The sequence below is a fragment of the Oncorhynchus gorbuscha genome, linkage group LG15 (assembly GCF_021184085.1).
Source record: "Oncorhynchus gorbuscha isolate QuinsamMale2020 ecotype Even-year linkage group LG15, OgorEven_v1.0, whole genome shotgun sequence".
NCBI classification, from domain to species: Eukaryota; Metazoa; Chordata; class Actinopteri; order Salmoniformes; family Salmonidae; genus Oncorhynchus; species Oncorhynchus gorbuscha.
Genome location: NC_060187.1, coordinates 76349473 through 76368720, shown reverse-complemented (window position 1 = coordinate 76368720; position 19248 = coordinate 76349473). Strand labels below are relative to the sequence as shown.

General features: G+C 44.5%; 2 protein-coding genes across 2 annotated transcripts; one reads left to right on the top strand and one right to left on the bottom strand.

Moving 5' to 3' along the window:
* The first annotated feature begins 1044 nt into the window (after positions 1-1044).
* LOC123998071 (C-X-C chemokine receptor type 3-like) lies at positions 1045-8460 on the top strand. Its single transcript, XM_046302938.1, has 4 exons — positions 1045-1418; positions 2140-2499; positions 2993-3525; positions 8319-8460. The coding sequence occupies exons 2-4, from the start codon at positions 2146-2148 to the stop codon at positions 8458-8460; spliced, it is 1029 nt and encodes a 342-aa protein (XP_046158894.1). The 5' UTR covers positions 1045-1418; positions 2140-2145.
* Positions 8461-12536: 4076 nt separating this feature from the next.
* Positions 12537-18020, bottom strand: cxcr3.1 (chemokine (C-X-C motif) receptor 3, tandem duplicate 1). Its single transcript, XM_046300568.1, has 3 exons — positions 17722-18020; positions 14186-14584; positions 12537-14003 (listed from the first exon to the last, which is right to left on the bottom strand). Exons 1-3 carry the CDS (start codon positions 17722-17724, stop codon positions 13269-13271), a joined length of 1137 nt encoding a protein of 378 aa, XP_046156524.1. The 5' UTR covers positions 17725-18020; the 3' UTR covers positions 12537-13268.
* Between the last annotated feature and the right edge of the window lie 1228 nt (positions 18021-19248).

Below are 19248 nucleotides of genomic sequence, written 5' to 3'. Positions count from 1 at the left end.
AGGGAGACAGTAATATTCCTCTTTGTGACCTGTTCTCTTTTCACGGGTCTGTGTCCTCAATATCCGTCTGAATACACCACTGTTTGTTTTACTAAGAGAGGACTGTAGTAGGCATTGTCAACCAGGTGAAACTGTGGGAGAAGGTAAGATAAGAGCAAACCGAAATGAAGGAGGTGGGGAGAGATGGAGAAGGAGATATACTGCTGGTATCAGCAACTGCGGTTACCTCGAGGGAAATGTTTATCCACTTCTGTATTGTTAGGCGCTGGTCTTTTTCATATGAGAGCCAAGGTCCAAACAAGAGGTGTTGGAGACTTCTAGTTTGCATGCATATTCTAGGCTACACCAGCAGCAGTTGTGCTACACTGCGCCTGACAGAATAGTGCTTCAGTTATATTAAATTCGTGGTGCATGTCCATCTCAATAGTTTAGAATAAGGACACCTCCTGCTCTAATCTCATCTCCTTTCCTCCTTCACTGATCTGAAGACACAAGATTTGCTTACAAAAAGCAACATGGTTATGCATACATACAGTACATATCTTATGGCCCAACCCGGTCTCAGAGCATTTCGTATTACTCTGTATTTAAATCTGGGACGCTCAATTTATTGTGATATGTTACGTTTAGTATGGTATGTATTAATATGTGGATGTCCATCGCACATTTTGTGAGATATGTTACAAATTAAAATTGCTATATTGTATACAAATTATATTGTTATGAATTTGCAAAAATATAATAATAATAATAATATAATAATATGTTACGAATCTGCAAAATGTTTACATTATGAATTTGCAAAATGTAAAATATATTATGAATTTGCTAAATGTATGATGTGTTACGAATTCTAGCTAAGTGGCTAATGTTAGCTAGCTTGCCCTTTCTTAGCTAGGCTTGAGGTTAGGGTTAAGTTTAGGAGTTAGATTAAAGGGTTAAGGTTAGGGGAGGCGTTAGGGGAGGCGCACATCACTGCTTTTGTTAGCGTAAGCCCTGCTAAGTACGTGTTATTGACGGACAACCAGCAGCTGAGGTATGCATTACCTCTCTTCTGTAAAGTTCCAAAAATACTGGCGCTGGTTCTCTGGGTGTGTGACATGTGTACTGTACATCTCTGCTTACCGTGAGAGTGGAGGACTGAAATTACTATACTTCCTATCTTCTAAAAGTCCTGCATCATCCCCTTGACCTCCTTCACTTTTGTTTTGTGTGAACTGTTAGTTCAATTTGTCCTCTCTCTTTCCTGCTCAGGGAATGCAGCCATTCAAACAAACTGTCTGTTCTCTACTTATAGTGTAAGCAAACAGAGCAGTGTTTGTCTCCAGTCTCTGCAATGCTACTGGGACTACTGAATGATCGGCTATTTGTATTTTAAATTGAACCTTTATTTATATATATAGAACACGGCTTATGTGGTAAGTATTTTTCTCATTTCAACCCCCCCTCTACTGTCTATGTGTTTTCTCTTTTCTCCTCGTCTGTGGTCTTTGTCCTTCACAAGTTCTCTTTACTCTGCGTATGTCTTTCATGCTATTTGAATTCCTGTGTGTGCTTGTGCATATGTCTGTGCATCCAAATTTCCCAGGACAAGTCTTCTCTCTCTCTCTGTCTCTCTTGCTTTCTCTCTGTCTCCCCCTCTCTCTTGCCATCACTCACCAGTCTTTCTGGTTTAACAGAAAAACTGATAAGTATAGAATACCTACAGAGAGCTTAGAGAGTGTGGTTAGAGCACAACGAGACAAGCTCCCATAGTGTGTCAATGGCACCAGTCAGATGGTCTGCAGTGCAGTGGACATCCCCCTTAAGGGGAACTGTGCTTTCCTCTCTTACTATGCTGTGTGTGGTGTTGCCTAGTCTGGTTACATGGAAATCATGTGAGCAGCGTGAATATAATATGTTCTGGCCCTTGTCAGATGAGACACTTCAGGGGATACCTCTCTTTCTCACACCCACACAACCTGTCAGTGTTAGAGCAGAAGACCGGAGACTAAAGACAGATCTCTCTAGGTGTAACTTGGTGAAAGAGGAAATTGTTGTCCTCGCCAACACACATTCTGCTCGCATTGTTTTTATCTTAAACCCACTAGATTGATATTTACTACCCAAACGATAAACTGATTCTCGACTTCTCTACAGACAGACATGGATTTGGACCTGGGAGGGATATTTCTAGAGAATAGCACCTATAGCTACGATGGGGACTATGTTTATAAAGAGGAATGCTCCCCTGAAGATGGCGTTGGAGTGCGTTTTGGCACGGTGTTCCTCCCAATGCTCTACTCCCTGACGCTGGTCCTGGGGCTAGTGGGTAACGTGCTGGTCCTGGTGGTTCTGGTCCAGAGGAGGCGGAGCTGGAGCGTGATGGACACCTTCATCCTGCACCTGGGCTTGGCCGACACCCTGCTGCTGGTCACCCTGCCCCTCTGGGCTGTTCAGGCCACTGGGGAATGGAGCTTCGGGACCCCCCTCTGCAAGATCACTGGAGCCATGTTCACAGTAAGGACTTGTGGGGGGTAGAGGGGGGACTGGTCTAGCAAGTGTATATACCTGTATGAACACATAAACTGGGGGTTGGGGATGGGGAGAGGGGGTAAAGGATTTGGACTAGTGTGGAGTAGTGTGGTATATATGATGGGGGGTTCTAGTGCTGTGAAATCCGAGGGCTGGGTAGTGTTGGATAGGAAGGGGAGGAAGGGTTTTTACATCCTATTATTCTTCTAAGTCATCAGATACACTTTCAATGCATCATTCAATCCAGATCAGGGTTAATGTACTCTTAAGGGGCTCTTCCTCTGAGTCCAATAATAAACTGTCAACATTTCTGGGAAAAGAGGAAGTACAGAGAAGGAACACAGTTGTTTCATCTTAATGTTCATTCCAGCTAAGAACTTTCTTGAGTTTCTCTCTCTCTCTCTCTCTCTCTCTCTCTCTCTCTCTCTCTCTCTCTCTCTCTCTCTCTCTCTCTCTCTCTCTCTCTCTTCTCTCTCAGATCAACTTCTACTGTAGCATCTTCCTGCTGGCCTGCATCAGTCTGGAAGCCCTGGATGGTGCAAGCCTGTCCGTGCACTTCCTGGAGTCTGTGAGGGACACCAGTCAAGACAAACAGAAGTGTGTCCACAATTACCCGTCTCTCTCCCAGTCTGGGTTTGACTGGCGTCTGGCCTCCCGCCTGCTCTACCATACAGTGGGCTTCCTCCTCCCCTCTGCCGTGCTGCTCTTCTGCTACTCTTGCATCCTGCTGCAGCGTGGCTCCCAGGGCCTCCAGAAGCAGAGGGCCGGCCGGGTCATCCTGGCCCTGGTGCTGGTCTTCTTCCTCTGCTGGACGCCCTACAACATCACCCTAATGGTGGACACCTTTCAGGGGAGGCCTGGGGAGCCTGTTTCTGGGTCCTGTGAGAACGGGAGGACAGCTGTCGAGAACAGTCTGGTGGTTACGTTCGCTCTAGCCTGCCTGCACGCTTGCCTCAACCCAGTGCTCCATCTCAGACTGTGTAGAAACTTCCGGCGACTGGATATGGTGAAGTGTGTCACGTAGAGTAGGCCAGAAGGCTAAACTGGATAACCTAACCTCTATCAAAATAAAAAGATGGCGGAGCCGCAAAAGTTCTTCTGTGCAAAAGTGTTTATTTACAAGTGATTCCGGAACAAAAAACAACAGTACTGCCATCAACGTCTACCTTATGGGACAGCTTAAAAACAATGCTGCCCCATCCACAGCTCAATCCAAAAATGCCTCTCTTGTTGGAATTCACTGATTTGCGGTACGCCATCCCACCACTGCCACCATAAGCCCATCCTTGGGCTCGTGCTCTCGGACCCAGGTTCGAATGTCGTGTGGTAGAACTTGTAGAAGTTGCTCGAGGATGATGACCTCCTCGATTTCGTCCTGTGTCTTCTCCCCCGGTCGAACCCATCGTCGGTAGAGACCCTTGAGGCGGTGGTACGTCTCTGTCGGCGACTCACCCGATGGCGTTGATGCAGCTCTGAAGCGTTGACGGTAGGTTTCCGGTGAGATGTCAAACTTCACCAGCAGCGCTTCCTTCAAGCCCTTGTAGACATTGGACAGCCCCTCATCCATTGCTGTGTAAGCCTCTAAGGCCTTGCCCGTGTGCAATGGGACAAGCTTGCAGGCCCACTCTACCTCAGGCCACTGCCACGTCTTAGCCATGCGCTCAAACCTCAGCAGGTAGTTTTCAATGTCCTCCCCCTGCTGGTATGAGGGCATCTTTGGCTCCTTCCTCAGGAATGCTGGAAGATGGACGTTAACACTGCTGGACTGGTCTCCTGGTGCTGGCCTCATTACTGCTTGGGGTGGCTGCTGTGGAGTTGAAGTCCCTGCTGCATCGAGCCTTTGTCGTCCTGGTGTTGGAAGACCCAATCTTGGGCTCTCACTGACGAGTTCCGCCTGGTGGGGAGCTGTGAGGATAGATTGGCGTAGGCCACGTAACTCCTGCTTGAGGTCTTCGTTCCTCCTCTCAAGGCATGTGAAAAGTTGCTGAAAAAGGGTTACCATGGTTGGGTGTGGTTCTGGTCCCCCAACTGCTCCTTCAGTCAGCAGCTCACCCAGTTCTGGTTGTCTTTGGCCCCGCGGTCGGGCTCCTAGTTTCTCATACTTGACCTCTTCTTCACCAGACGATTCCATGGTATTCCACCCCGGTTCAACTTCAGGTACCTTTTCTGACAGTTGATGCTGTTGCTGAGAACGCAATCCTGTACGCATTCCTTTACCTCTCTTGTTGGAATTCACTGATTTGCGGTACGCCATCCCACCACAGCCACCATATGTCACGTAGAGTAGGCCAGAAGGCTAAACTGGATAACCTAACCTCTATCAAAATAAAAAGATGGCAGAGCCGCAAAAGTTCTTCTGTGCAAAGGTGTTTATTTACTGGCTGTGGTGGACAAGCTTGCACTGCAGTATCTTAATGCACGTAAAGGGGGCCCACCCCAACCTGCAGCACCCGCTCCAAGGAGTCTCAGAGACACAAGGGACATCAGAAACGCCAGAGATGGTGGAGGTAACTCTGGGGGTTATGTGTCTGGGAGGGAGGTAAGGGATCATGCAGTTCGCTCTGATGGGAGGGGTCTGACCTGTTTTTACTGCCGGCAGCAGGGGCACAAAGCTTCAATGTGTCCGCTACGTAAATCCAAGCTCTCAGGTTACTGTTATGTACCCAGAGAGGGGGGTGGTGTTCAGAATAGACAGACTCGGGAAGGGTCATGCTTGGTACCTGTAAAAGTGAATGGTAAAAGTCTTACTGCAATGATTGACACCGGCAGTTCCCTGTCATTGATCAGAAAAGGTAATGTACCTGTTAATGACATTGATTATGGTCATCAGACACTGATCCAATGTGTCCATGGTGACCAGTCACAGCAGCCCACAGCTGAGCTCACAGTTGAGATTCAGGGTCAGAAATACCTCCTCAAAGTTGGGGTAATGGAGAAGCTACCTTTTGAGATGATTTTGGGGAGGGATGTGCCTGTACTCTCTGATCTGTTGGGAAATGTGGGGGGTCAGCTATATGAGCAGTCAGTTTGCCAGTCTGATGTTCAGATGGCATGTTCAGTTGTCACTCGTGCCCAGGCCAAAGCTGGTTTACAACCTCTGCCTGACTTGTGTGATAGTCTGTGCGAGGGGGGAACCAAAGGGCCCAGAAAGTCACGCTGTCAGCGGCGTCTTGAGAAGTATGTGGGAACCCCTGTACCTGTTGCTGATGTGTCTGGGTTAGAGGTGCAATGGGATGTTCCACAAAATTTTGCTACACTGCAGAAGTCTGACGCAACCTTGAAATGTTTGTTTGACAAGGCCTTAGCTGGGGACAGTCAATCTTCATGTGGGGGGATTTACACAATAGACAACCACATACTCTACCTAGGGTCAGAGGCAGATAGCAGGAAGTTGGTGGTGCCATCTACCTGTAGACCACTTGTTCTCAACCTTGCACATACAGTTCCATGGGCAGGCCATCTAGGGCAACATAAGACCTATCTTAGGCTAGGCTCCCGTTTCTTTTGGCCCTCCATGTATACTGATGTACAAAAATACTGCAAATCATGCCCCACGTGCCAGAAAACCAGTGCTGTCCGTAGGTCTGAACGGGCTCCTCTATGTTCACTGCCAGTTATCTCTACCCCATTCAAGAGAATTGCAATGGACATTGTTGGACCCTTGGAGAAGAGTAGTGCAGGTTACATGTATATATTGGTGATCTGTGACTATGCCACCCAGTTCCCAGAAGCCTTCCCACTCCGTTCCATAACCACTCCAAAAATAATCTGTGCTCTTGTTCAGCTCTTCTCTCGTGTAGGAATCCCAGATGAAATCCTGACGGACCAAGCAAGATGAGCTGAAGCAGCTGTTTGGCAAGTATCCGGCCCTCTTCAGTCAGAGACCAGGAAGAACCAAAGTCCTAGAACACGTCATTCGTTTGAAACCTGGCCAGAACCCTGTCCGCCAGCATCCTTACCGTGTGCCTGAGAGGCTGGTGGTAGCCCTCAAGGAAGAGGTCCACATCATGATAGAGATGGATGTTGTCGAGCCATTTTCAAGTGAATGGAGCAGCCCTATTGTCATTGTCCCAAAGAAGGATGGCTCTTTGCGCGTCTGCATGGACTTCCGTAAGGTGAATGCCATCTCCCAGTTTGATGCCTATCCCATGCCCCGCATTGACGACTTACTGGAGAGAATAGGTAGAGCTCATTACATCACCACATTGGATCTCTGCAAAGGGTACTGGCAGGTGCCCCTGGATGAACAATCCAAGGCCTACACTGCATTCCGGACACCAATGGGCCTGTTCCAGTTCAAGGTCATGCCGTTTGGCCTTCATGGGGCCCCTGCGACAAAGTACCTGGGTTACCAGCTGGGTACGGGTGAAGTTCGGCCTCAGGTGGAGAAAGTAGAGTCCATCAGGAATAGCCCTCAACCCAGAACCAAGACACAGGTGAAGTCCTTCCTAGGTCTGGCAGGGTGGTACCGGAGATTCATTCCACAGTTTTCGACCATCGCTTTCCCTCTGACCAACCTCACTTCGAAGGGGGCCAGCAACCCTGTGAAGTGGACTGAGGAGTGTGAGGAAGCCTTCATGACACTGAAAAACCGACTGTGCTCATTCCCTGTTCTCCAGACCCCTGATTTTCAGAAGAGATTTCTCGTGCAGGTGGACGCTTCGGCTGTAGGAATTGGAGCTGTACTGGCCCAAGGGGAGCCAAGAGAAGAGCTTCCTGTGCTGTACCTGAGTCGGAAGCTGTTGCCCAGGGAAACCAGGTATTCTACAATCGAAAAGGAGTGCCTGGCTATAAAGTGGGCCCTGGATAGCCTCCGTTACTACCTTCTTGGGAGGGAATTTGACCTGCACACGGACCACAGAGCACTGACCTGGATCCAGACCATGAAGGACCGGAATTCTCGTGTGACCAGGTGGTATCTGGAACTCTAGCCCTTCAGGTTCTGTGTCCGTCACAAGGCAGGAAAAGAGAACGTTACTGCGGACTACCTATCAAGGCTCCCGAACATGGTCGCTTCAGGAGAGGAGGAAGGTAATGTGACGTAGAAGTCAGTCACTGGCCGCGGGCAGCATTTGGTTCTTTAACGCACACACATATTCATCACTCCTCCCTGCGCCATTATAAGATAAGTTAACAATGTGGGTCGACACACAAATTAACTTCTGTCTTGGTGCATGCACCTCACACTTGTCAATGTTCATATTTGAGAGATACAATAATTATTATACTTATCAATGTTGTGGATGAGCGCATTGTTTGTTTGTTTGTTCTGTTCCTCTCTCTCCATCTCTGTAGCTTCCGGGTATGCTGGAAAAGGACCTGAGCTAAGGGAATTGGGTTGGCTTTATAGTGCCTGTCCCAAATGGCTCATTAATGCATATGGGCATATTGAAAGATATTGTCAGTAGTGATGTAAAGTTGTAAATGTTATGTTGTGATATTGTTTAAAACCGTGTTGCAATGTATATCCTTTAGTATGTTTAGTTCATGGAAAATGTAGGTTTGTATTGTTAATTGATTAATTAATTAGAGTTAATTGTTCTGAGGGGAGGGGCTAGCCCTACAAAAGGAGCCTCTCTTTCAGTCATGGAGAGGCATTCTTGGATTGAGCTGTGGATGGGGCAGCATTGTTTTTAAGCTGTCCCATAAGGTAGACGTTGATGGCAGTACTGTTGTTTTTTTGCTCCGGAATCACTTGTAAATAAACACCTTTGCACAGAAGAACTTTTGCGGCTCCGCCATCTTTTTATTTTGATAGAGGTTAGGTTATCCAGTTTAGCCTTCTGGCCTACTCTACGTGACAGGTGTGTTGAGGGGGTGCAGAACGATCCGAAACTCTCACTATGGGATTCAGGTGTGTTTGAAGACTCACCTGACCAAGCAGAGGAGAAGGGTACGTTGAACCCAATGACAACCATGGGACAGGTACAGTCCACCCAGAGCTGATGGGTAGGAAGATGATCCTAATGACTAATATAGTATGTCTTCCTGCCTTGAAGGGAAGTTGTATGGGTCATGGGTCTGGGGACTGGCGGATGACCGTAACATGGGTCATAGGTCTGGGGACTGGTGGATGACCGTAACATGTGTAATGGGTCTGGGGACTGGTGGATGACCCTAACATGGGTCATGGGTCTGGGGACAGGTGGATGACCGTAACATGGGTCATGGGTCTGGGGACTGGTGGATGACCGTGTCATGGGTCTGGGGACTGGTGGATGACCGTAACATGGGTCATGGGTCTGGGGACTGGTGGATGACCGTAACATGGGTCATGGGTCTGGGGGCTGCTGGAAGACCGTAACCTGGGTCTGGGGGCTGGTGGATGACCGTAACCTGGGTCATGGGTCTGGGGGCTGGTAGATGACCGTAACATATGTAATGGGTCTGGGGGCTGGTAGATGACCGTAACATATGTAATGGGTCTGGGGGCTGGTAGATGACCGTAACCTGGGTCATGGGTCTGGGGGCTGGTAGATGACCGTAACCTGGGTCATGAGAGAAAGACATGCATAGTAGAAAGCCCCTTATGAGGACTGCTTTCTTTGAATGGCACTTTAATGGATAACGCTCAGACTAAATGTATATTTGTATAAAGTCACGTTTTGTTTTACCTATCGATGTCATCCGGCTCTGTAGAATCTGTTGGAAAGATTCATGCATTAATTATTCAAACCTACAAACTTTTATTTGGCTCTATACTCCAGCATTTGGGATTTGAGATCAAATGTTTTATATTAGGTGATGGTACAGCATGTCACCTTTTATTTGAGGGTGTTTTCATACGTTTCTGTATTTGTAACGGTTCTCATCCTCCTTTTCTGAGGAGGAGTAGCGAGAAGGATCGGAGGACCAATGTGCAGCATTGTAAGTGTCCATAATGTTTTTTAATAAAGACAATAGAACACTCGAACAAAACAACAAACGATGACGTGAAGATACAAACCCGAAAACAGTACCCCGTGTGGACCAAACACTCACACGGAAAACAAACACCCACAACCCAAAAGTGAAACCCAGGCTACCTAAGTATGATTCTCAATCAGGGACAACGACTGACAGCTGCCTCTGATGGAGAACCATGCTAGGCCGAACACAGAAATCCCAAATTATAGGAAAATGAACATAGACAACCCACCCAACTCAGCCATGACCATACTAAAACAAAGACATAACAAAGGAACTAAGGTCAGAACGTGACAGTTTTACTGTTTAGAAATGAATGCACTTTATGTATCTAGTCCCCCTATTAGAAGGTGTCATAAGTATTTGGACAAATTCACTTTAGTGTATTACGTTTAGTCAAAAGTTGAGTATTTGGTCCCATAATTCTAGCACACAATGACTACATCAAGCATGTGACTCTACAAACTTGTTGGATGCGTTTGCAGTTTGTTTTTGTTGTGTTTCAGATTATTTTGTGCCCAATAGAAATTAATGATAAATATTGTATTGTTTAATTCTGGAGTCACTTTTATTATAAATAATAATATAATGTGTTTTCTTCTATATTAAAGTGGCTACCATGATTACGGATAATCCTGAATCAATCGTGATTAATGATGAGTAAGAAAGTTACAGATCATGCCCCCAAGACATGCTAACCTCTCGCCATTACCAATAACAGGGGAAAATAGGATTTTCTGCATAATATTTCTGATATTTCTGAGTACGATATTTATATATCTGTCATTTTCTCACTCAATATTATTCACGATTCATTCATAATTATTTGTATGAAGAAATCCCAAACATTTCTCACAGAATATAAAAGTTTTAGTAGGACTTCTATTGTGTAACTATAATGTTATATTTTTCAATTAATTACTGTTTTTTTTATTTTATAATTATAATTAACTAATGAGAGTATGTTTCCCTTTTTACAACAATTGTTTCACTGCAGCCGAGGTGAGTAAGACATTTAAACGTGTTAACTAAGGCTGCAGGCCCAGACGGCATCCCCAGCCGCGCCCTCCGAGCATGCGCAGACCAGCTGGCCGGTGTGTTTACGGACATATTCAATCAATCCCTATACCAGTCTGCTGTTCCCACATGCTTCAAGAGGGCCACCATTTGATTTCCTCAAGTCGGTGTCACAATATTGTGTAAATTGACCCACTCTGGGGAAGCCCGATGTTGTTTTTCCCCTTTCTTTTGACTGGTTTTAACGTGTCTGACAGCAGCATATGAGACAGGGTTTCCCACTCTGTCCCAGGCATCCTTGAGTTCATTTCTTTGTTGCAACAGGCTGTTTAGGCCTTTGGCAGGCCTGATGACACACACAGCCATGGTTAATCGATATCCATCTGAATACTCCACTATTTATTTTACTAAGAGAGGACTGTAGTGGGCATTGTCAACCAGATCACACTGTGGGAGAAGGCAAGATAAGAGAAAACAGAAAAGAAGGAGGTGTAGAGAGAGGGTGGGGAGAGATATAGAGAAAGAGAGACGTTTTTAGGGTTGCATGGTTTGTGACGCACTAATCCTTTGTTTTCAATGCTAAACATTGACATACAAGTCAATAATAGTCTTTTAAATACAATGGGCTATTTCTGACCAGATTATGTCATGTAAATGAGTTGTAAAAAAGTATCCTGAAACTGTCAAGTTTGGACACACCTACTCATTCAAAGGTTTTTCTAAATGTGTTATAATTGTCTACATTGTAGAATAATAGTGAATAGACCAAAACTATGAAATAGCACATATGGAATCATGTAGTAAGCAAAAAAGTGTTAAACTGATCAAAATGTCATAGTTTTGAAGTCTTCGCTATTATTATTATACAATGTAGAAAATAGTAAAAATATAGAAAAACCCTTGATTGAGTAGGTGTGTACAAACTTTGTACTGGTACTGTATATATATGTGATACAGAACAAATTTGACATGGAATGGTACAGAAGAACTGACATGGAATATTCATGACAGAACTTGACCCTATTTGTATTTTGGTTAAGCTGAATGTCTGGTTTCCAATTTTTTTTAGCACAAAACACAATTTTAACCACTTTTCCTGTTTTCAATTATGACCATACATGTTTTGTTTTGTTTCACTGTGTGATATTTCACCACTTGTTTTCTATGAGAAATGGAGGACAGAGAAATCATGTGGCAGTAGCAGCAACACACCAAACTCAAGATATGACCTGCTTCCTGTTTCTCTTCCTGTATCAGCTAAAGTTGATTATACTTTTATCTTCTTGCTAAAAGGTGGTAGAGGCAAGATGTTCAGTTGGACTGAGTGATGCTGTCCATTTAAGTATTGTCACTCAATATTGTTGATGATTAAGTAAAGCTAACTAAAGGCTGAAGTGCTTATGAAGCTCTTGAATGGAACAAGTGAAAGTTTTTGTTGCTACTGTATGTCCTTCTAGAATAAACATTTAGGTGCACAGATGCTGTAGTAAAGCAGAGAAGGGACAGGAAGAGAGGCGGTCTGTCTCTTCGTCATCTTGGGTGGTGACTTCTCATATCCTTCTTCACTCCTGTGTTATATTTATTTTTTTGTGTGCAAAGCCCTTTGGTACAAAGCTTTGTCACCCCATGTTGGTAAGCTTTACTTGGCTTCCTGCCACAGTAAAAGTATGTATTTTTCAGCTGAAATCACAGAGAATTTGGGTAATTATGTTATCTTTTTGCAGACACTCTTTTCCAGAGGAATTTTTTTTTTTTACCTAGTCTCCACAGAGATTCAAACCAGCGACCTTCCGGTTACCAGTGCAACACTCTTAACTGCTAGGCTACCAGCAGGCCTACAGTGTTGTGTTTAGTGAGGTGAAATGTTCAGAATGTTTATAGATAGAAATGTAATGTATAGAGCTGACACAATTCCCCATTCTACATGCCAGACAATCATACATGTTTATGATTGTTCTTTGATGTTCAATCATCCTGAACAGGCCCTTGTTGGTGATGTGGCTAAATCTCTGCTGATCTGAGTCTGGCTTCCTCTAGGGGTTTTCGTTTTTGGTGTACAGACATCTATTAACCAACCATTAAAAGACAGAGATTCTGAATGATAGTATAAAGAATTAAACTTTATTCAGTATTTCACTATGGTTCCTTGAAATTGTAACCTGTCATAGGATACTGTGCATTTTTGTTATGAAAAAATATACATCAAATCATTGCATGTGTCAGTAATAACAAATGCATTAACTATAACAGAGCACATATGCCAATTATCATTTAATAACAAAACATAAAGCAGGTAAGTAAAATGATAAATGACGAGCTTAAAACTCATAAGATATTGTTCATACATAATTTTGTAATCATTTTATTATTTTTTAGTATGTACAAGTGATTTACTTATGTGTAACTTCATTATAGGCCCCATTATTTACAAAGAGTTTCTTTAATAGGCAATCATTTGTTTTCTGAGTGTGCTCTATTGGGAAAAGATGATGGTGAAACACGGCGGATCTAACAACCTTTCCTCCAGTCCAAATCTGCTGGAGGGGAAGTTGGAGTAGGCTAAAGGTCACATTGATAATCCACTTATTGAGTCAACGACAACTCAAGAGCAACAGGATAGAGCAGTGTTTCCTAAACTCGGTCCTCGGGATACCAAGGGGTGCACGTTTTGGGTTTTGCCCTAACGCTACACAGCTGATTCACATTATCATAGCTTGACGATTAGCTGATTATTTGTATCAGATGTGTAGTGCTAGGGTAAAAAAAAAACATGCACCATTTGGGGTCCGTAGGACATAGTTTGGGAGACCTTGGGATAGAGAGATAAGTCCTTAATAAATGGCAGAGGTGTGGGAGGTGTCTCCAGACTCAGACCACATGGAGCTCCTCCGGCTGGCAGTCTGCAGCCTGACTCCACTCTTCAGCTTGCAGCCCAGGGACCTCAGCATGTCCAGCAGGTGGTGCCGGAACTTCACCCCCACAAAGGAGTAGAGCACAGGGTTGAGGCTGCAGTGCAGGTAGCCCAGAGAGGAGGTGGCCGTCAGGGAGATGTCCAGGGCTTTATGGCTCTCGCAGTTGACCTCCAGGGTGTTGTTGGAGTAGAGGGTGTCCACCATTAGGGTGATGTTGTAGGGCGTCCAGCAGAGGAAGAAGACCAGCACCAGGGCCAGGATGACCCGGACAGCCCTCTGCTTCTGGAGGCCCTGGGAGCCGCGCTGCAGCCGCAGCAGGATGCAGGAGTAGCAGAAGAGCAGCACGGCAGAGGGGAGGAGGAAGCCCACTGTATGGTAGAGCAGGCGGGAGGCCAGGCGCCAGTCAAACCCAGACTGGGAGAGAGATGGGTAGTTGTGGACACACTCTTGTTTGTCTCGTCTGGTGTCCATCACAGACTCCAGGAAGTGCCAGTCGGGGATGGAGAGGAGTATGGAGAGGAGCCACACGGACAGGCAGCTGGCCTGCACCATCCAGGGCTTCCTGCGAGAGTACATCTGAACTGCGTGGACCACCGACAGGTAGCGGTCCAGACTGATGCAGGCCAGCAGGAAGATGCCACAGTAAAAGTTGATCTGAGACAGAGACACCGAGACAGAGGGAAACATGACTGTTATACAACTTTTACAAGGTTCAGACAAAGACTACTGCTGTAATTGGGTGTCTTGATAACAATTTTGTTTCAGTTTTTTATGTGTTATTACAGAGACGTATACTCTTGCTTCCCAGACCAGCCCCTCCCCTCCACCCCCCTTACTGTGAATATGGCTCCAGTGATCTTGCAGAGGGGGGTCCCGAAGCTCCATTCCTCAGCTGCCTGAGCAGCCCAGAGGGGCAGAGTGAGGAGTAGCAGGATGTCAGCCACACAGAGGTGCAGGATGAAGGTGTCTGTCACGCTCCAGCCACGCCTCCTCTGGACCAGAACCAACAGGACCAACCCGTTACCCAGCAGCCCCAGAACCAGTGTCAGGGAGTAGAACACGGGCAGGAACACAGCATCAAAACTCATACCCTCCTCCAAGCTGCACACCTCCCCAGTTGAACAGCATGTGTCACTGGTATCGGTGTAGTTACTAAACTCCTTGTCATCATAATATTCGAGGTCACTGACAGATATTTTAATTGTAAATTTCTCACCATTGGCCATGAGAGGATCCTGTAAAGGAAAGGAATAAATTCAGTTTTACATTAGGTTTGACTTAGACTTCACGGTAAGTGAGTAAAATACAATGTCAGAAAAAGTGCCAAAAGTATTGTTTTTCCTGGAGTGTTTCACCAGTAGGATTTATGTGGCTTTAGTATGATATATGTGTGAGTTAGTGCTTACAAAAAGACGTCATTACTATGGAAGAGACAAAGTAAGAACAGCAGAGGGAGCACCCCGCCATCCACATCGACGGGACAGTAGTGGAGAAGGTGGTAAGTTTAAAGTTCCTAGGCATACGGGACAGTAGTGGAGAAGGTGGTAAGTTTAAAGTTCCTAGGCATACACGTCACGGACAAACTGAAATGGTCTACCCACACAGACAGCGTGGTGAAGAAGGCGCAGCAGCAGAAATGAATGGGGAAAGAATGGGGTTTTGGGATAAACGCCAAAAATAAGGTACATCTACTGAAGGAGGCTGAAGAAACTTTTACAGATGCACAATCGAGGGCATCCTGTCGGGCTTTATCACCGCCTGGTACGGAAATTGCACCGCCCTCAACCACAAGGCTCTCCAAGAGGTTAGTGCGGTCTTCACAACGCATCACCGGGAGCAAACTACCTGCCCTCCAGGACACTGACAGCATCCGATGTCACAGGAAGGCCAAAATGATCATCAAGGACAACAACCACCCGAGCCACTGCCTGTTCACCCCGCTATCATCCAGAAGGCGAGGTCAGTACAGGTGCATCAAAGCTGGGACCGAGAGGCTGAAAAACAGCTTCTATCTCAGCCATCACTGAGATATCCATCACTAACATAGAGAGGCTGCTGCCAACATACAGACTCAAATCTCTGTCCACTTAAATAAACAGACTTAATAAATGGATCACTAGTCACTATAAATAACGACACTTTCATCATGTTTACATATCCTACATTACTCATCTCATATGTATATACTGCAACGACCCTGGGGTTATAAGACTGCCGGATGAGCATGCTTTTGCACAGGCGATAGCGCGCCGGACCTCGGGCAAGAAGGTCGAGGGTTCGAGACCTGCTCCCTGCTGTTTCGAGACCTTGGTGTCAGAAGTGATCAGACCTTGCATCCACGACAGTGCGTGTGCTTGGCCGGTGAGCGCGTTCCTGTAAGACGTAGAGTCACAAGCTAGCGCGAGGACGCGCTCTTTGAAAGGAGGGAGTAGTGTAACGAACTTATAAGCGCATGCATTTCTGGCACAGTCAATAGCTCACCGGACCACGAGCTCGAGGGTTCGAGACCTGCTCCCTACTGTTTCATTACAATGCTGTATTCTACACCTTGGTCGTTGTTGTGAATTTGTTAGATTACTTGTTAGATATTACTGCATAGTCGGAACTACAAGAGCATGCATTTCGCTACACTCGCATTAACATTGCATGTGACCAATACAATTTGACTTGATTTGAACACCACCAAAACAACAGCTATGCAGGTGTCACTATCACTCGTTAACACTTGATCTGATTGCCTTGTAGTGAATTTACACATAACACGATCATTTGCGTAGCCACGATGTTGGAGATGAAACTACAGAAAGCCATTCATATCCAATGGAAGAGAAGCAAAGTGGGCAGCTTTCCCAAACTTTGGTTCCGCCCTGTTCAGACTCCACCATCCATGCTTCGCCCTCATTTTGGTGCTAGCAAGCAGGCCAGGTAGTGCTAGGTATCAACAGCCATTATAGTGCATTTCCACATAACACAAACGGAGCCCCATACATTTTCAATAAAGGAAAGTGGACGAGGGGACCGTTGGGCGATGCGAGCATGGATGGTGGAGTCTGAACAGGGCGGAACCAAAGTTTGGGAAAGCAGCCCACTTTGCTTCTCTTCCATTGGATATGAATGGCTTTCTGTAGGTTCATCTCCAACATCGTCTTCAGTTAACCCTATCAGTCCAGAGATCCCAACAAAAATTGACTTTTATCTGCATGTCCAGCCCTTATATTTTGCCTCACAATGAAATGTTTTAACATTTCATTTTCAGGACAACCAGGGCTGTAAGTACAACACAAAACTATTTGACATAAACAATTACACAAACACATGTTTAAACTCTGCTAAAGCAAAAAAAAAAAAAAACATAAAAATGAATGTATATGAATGCTGTAAGTACAGAATGTTTGCTGGGAATTTAATATCCAACTCGTCAGTGACAACTGTGTGGAGTTCAGAGTTGTCACAGCAACTATGTTAGCTTATTACAGTATTATAGACACTATGTCCTGGGATTCACTATGATCTTCTATGTAGAAGAACCCCTTCTGTTTTAACGACTCTTGTGTAGCTTGTGAGCGTCATAGAGCAAAACATGTTACATGTTTGTGTTTGTGAGAGTTTCAGTTTTTCATAGATAGCTTTTACATACATTTTTGTAAAAAGACCAGGGATCCACCCATGTCTCACAAATGCCACTCAACCCTTGTTAATGGTTGGTATCTATCCATAAACAAATCTAATGGTACAACCCAGAAGTCTGTAACTCACACAATGTTTAAAAGGGGTTAGATGTCCAAAACATACTATGAGAAGGAAGGAGAATATAGTCACAATATTTTCAGATGCACCCCAATAATGCAACTGTGAGTCAAAATATTGGTGCTTTATTGTGGAACATCTGAACATCTTAACAAAATGTGTGGATACTGTCTTTCTTTTCACACATATTCTATACCCTGCACTGCACCTGTGAAACATGCTAAATGCGATGTGGGGACACTAAAGCCCTATCGGAGTTGTCAAATGTCAATAATTTATGGGTTTTGGTATCATAAAATCATCTGTCGAGATTCTGTCATTTCAGACAATTCAATTTGACTCATTCAAAGACCCTTCACACTTACAATTAATGTTAAGGTGCTTTTCTTAGGTCTGACTCAAATTTAGAACATTTTTTCAGTGCATTTAAATAATTGAAAGCCTATTGTTATTAACAATGTGCATTGTGACAAGTAATATAAAATTGCTTATAATACCTTTTTTTTAAATAAATAGACAAATAAAATAAACCTGTACCCATTGGTACAAAATCTATTTTGTTATTCAATATGATAGTGATTATTCTGTATATGCAGTTGAAATATGTGTGTATAGGGACACTTACCATGCCTTTGAATGGTATTGATGCAGTCTGTCAATCAGTTTCCACAGAGATGATGGGCTGGCGCTGTTGTGAGCATGATGTCAAACAGAACTGCTATGTTCAGTAAATGGGGAGGAACCAAGAGAGAGGAAATATGTAATACTTCTACAGGTCCAATGTTGATCATTGATTTGTATCAGATGTATCTGTGAATGAGCATTAATTTGTATTCGTTATATTCCATATGCCTTGTTTTCCTGTTGTTTGTAACAACAGGAAAACAGGAAGAAAATAAACGCTTTTGGCTTGCACATTCTAACACAAAGGTGAAGAATGATAAGATATGATAAGATCCTGTGCTGAGGTTGGCACAATTAACCACAGTCACACTGAACAGACTCCACCTACCCCAGAGTGTGAATTACGGGGGACTACAACCCCCTGAATGAGAGATAAGCTGCCTTAAATTCAACAAAAGTCAAACTTTGGGGGGTCTCTAAGTAATTACAGCTAATTTAACCATTGTCCAATTTGTTTAAGATGCCATTTTGGACTGCTACAGTGGTAAATATGAAAATCTAATCTTATTCCAAATGAAACGAACACTCCCAACTCGCTGTCATAGTTTTAACATTGTTTTTCCCATTTAGTTGCACTTTTCATCCTGGGACAGTGTCGTGGTAATTTCCTGTATTATTAGGTGAAAGGAGAGTTTACAAACCACACACAAGTCAGAGTTCTACTTTACACTTCATCTTTTAATAATATAAAGCTTCACCATAGCCCTTTGACTCTCAGATCAATTCAGTGTCTATAAATGAATTCTGAGAGTGTCAACAAAATGGCAACTGAGATCTTTTATAGCAAAGATCCACCTCTAAGCAATGTGTAACAATTGTGTCTTTCCATTCATCAAATGGCAGGTGCACACAGTGCACTGTTTGGCTGCTGGAATGATTTTGGAGTAGAAAAACTTGAGCAGGTGGCTTTTCTGACAATCAGATAAAAACATTATTGTTAAGAGTAAATGAGTGAAGAGATGTGGAGTCAGGTGCAGAGAGCAAAGGATGTGGGAAAAACAACACGTTTTAATGTCCTGGAGACATAACATGAACAAAAGTGGAAACACAAATGAACAGAAATATAAACGGACAACGTGAAACCCAAATGCCAACAAAAATACACTCAAACAAGGAAACAGGAGAACAAGCCCGCATGAAACAGAAGCGGGCTGAACAGACTATATATAACCCTATCCTAACAACCAAACAAGAAACAGGTGCTACCAATTAGACAAAACTAAACGAACACAGAACAACGGATTGGCGATAGCTAGTAGACCGGCGACGACGACCGCCGAGCGCCACCCGAACAAGAAGGGGAGTCACCTTCGGTAATATTTGTGACAATTATGACTGGTTGTGTTCACATTTTTACAGTTAAGTTACGTCTTTCCCATTAGGCCCATGAAAAAAGAGATATATCATTTGCAATAACTCTGCCACAGACATATGGCATCTTAAATGAAGGAACTAGTATTATGACATT

Bases quoted from the DNA above. Each gene is read 5' to 3' on its own strand.
- LOC123998071 (XM_046302938.1), top strand. From the start codon at position 2,146: ATGGATTTGGACCTGGGAGGGATATTTCTAGAGAATAGCACCTATAGC. The intron at 2,500-2,992 runs GTAAGGACTTGT...CTTCTCTCTCAG, and splicing joins TCACTGGAGCCATGTTCACA to ATCAACTTCTACTGTAGCAT. The intron at 3,526-8,318 runs GTGTGTCACGTA...TCTACGTGACAG, and splicing joins CGGCGACTGGATATGGTGAA to GTGTGTTGAGGGGGTGCAGA.
- cxcr3.1 (XM_046300568.1), bottom strand. The intron at 14,004-14,185 runs GTAAGGGGGGTG...TCTCTGTCTCAG, and splicing joins TCACTGGAGCCATATTCACA to ATCAACTTTTACTGTGGCAT.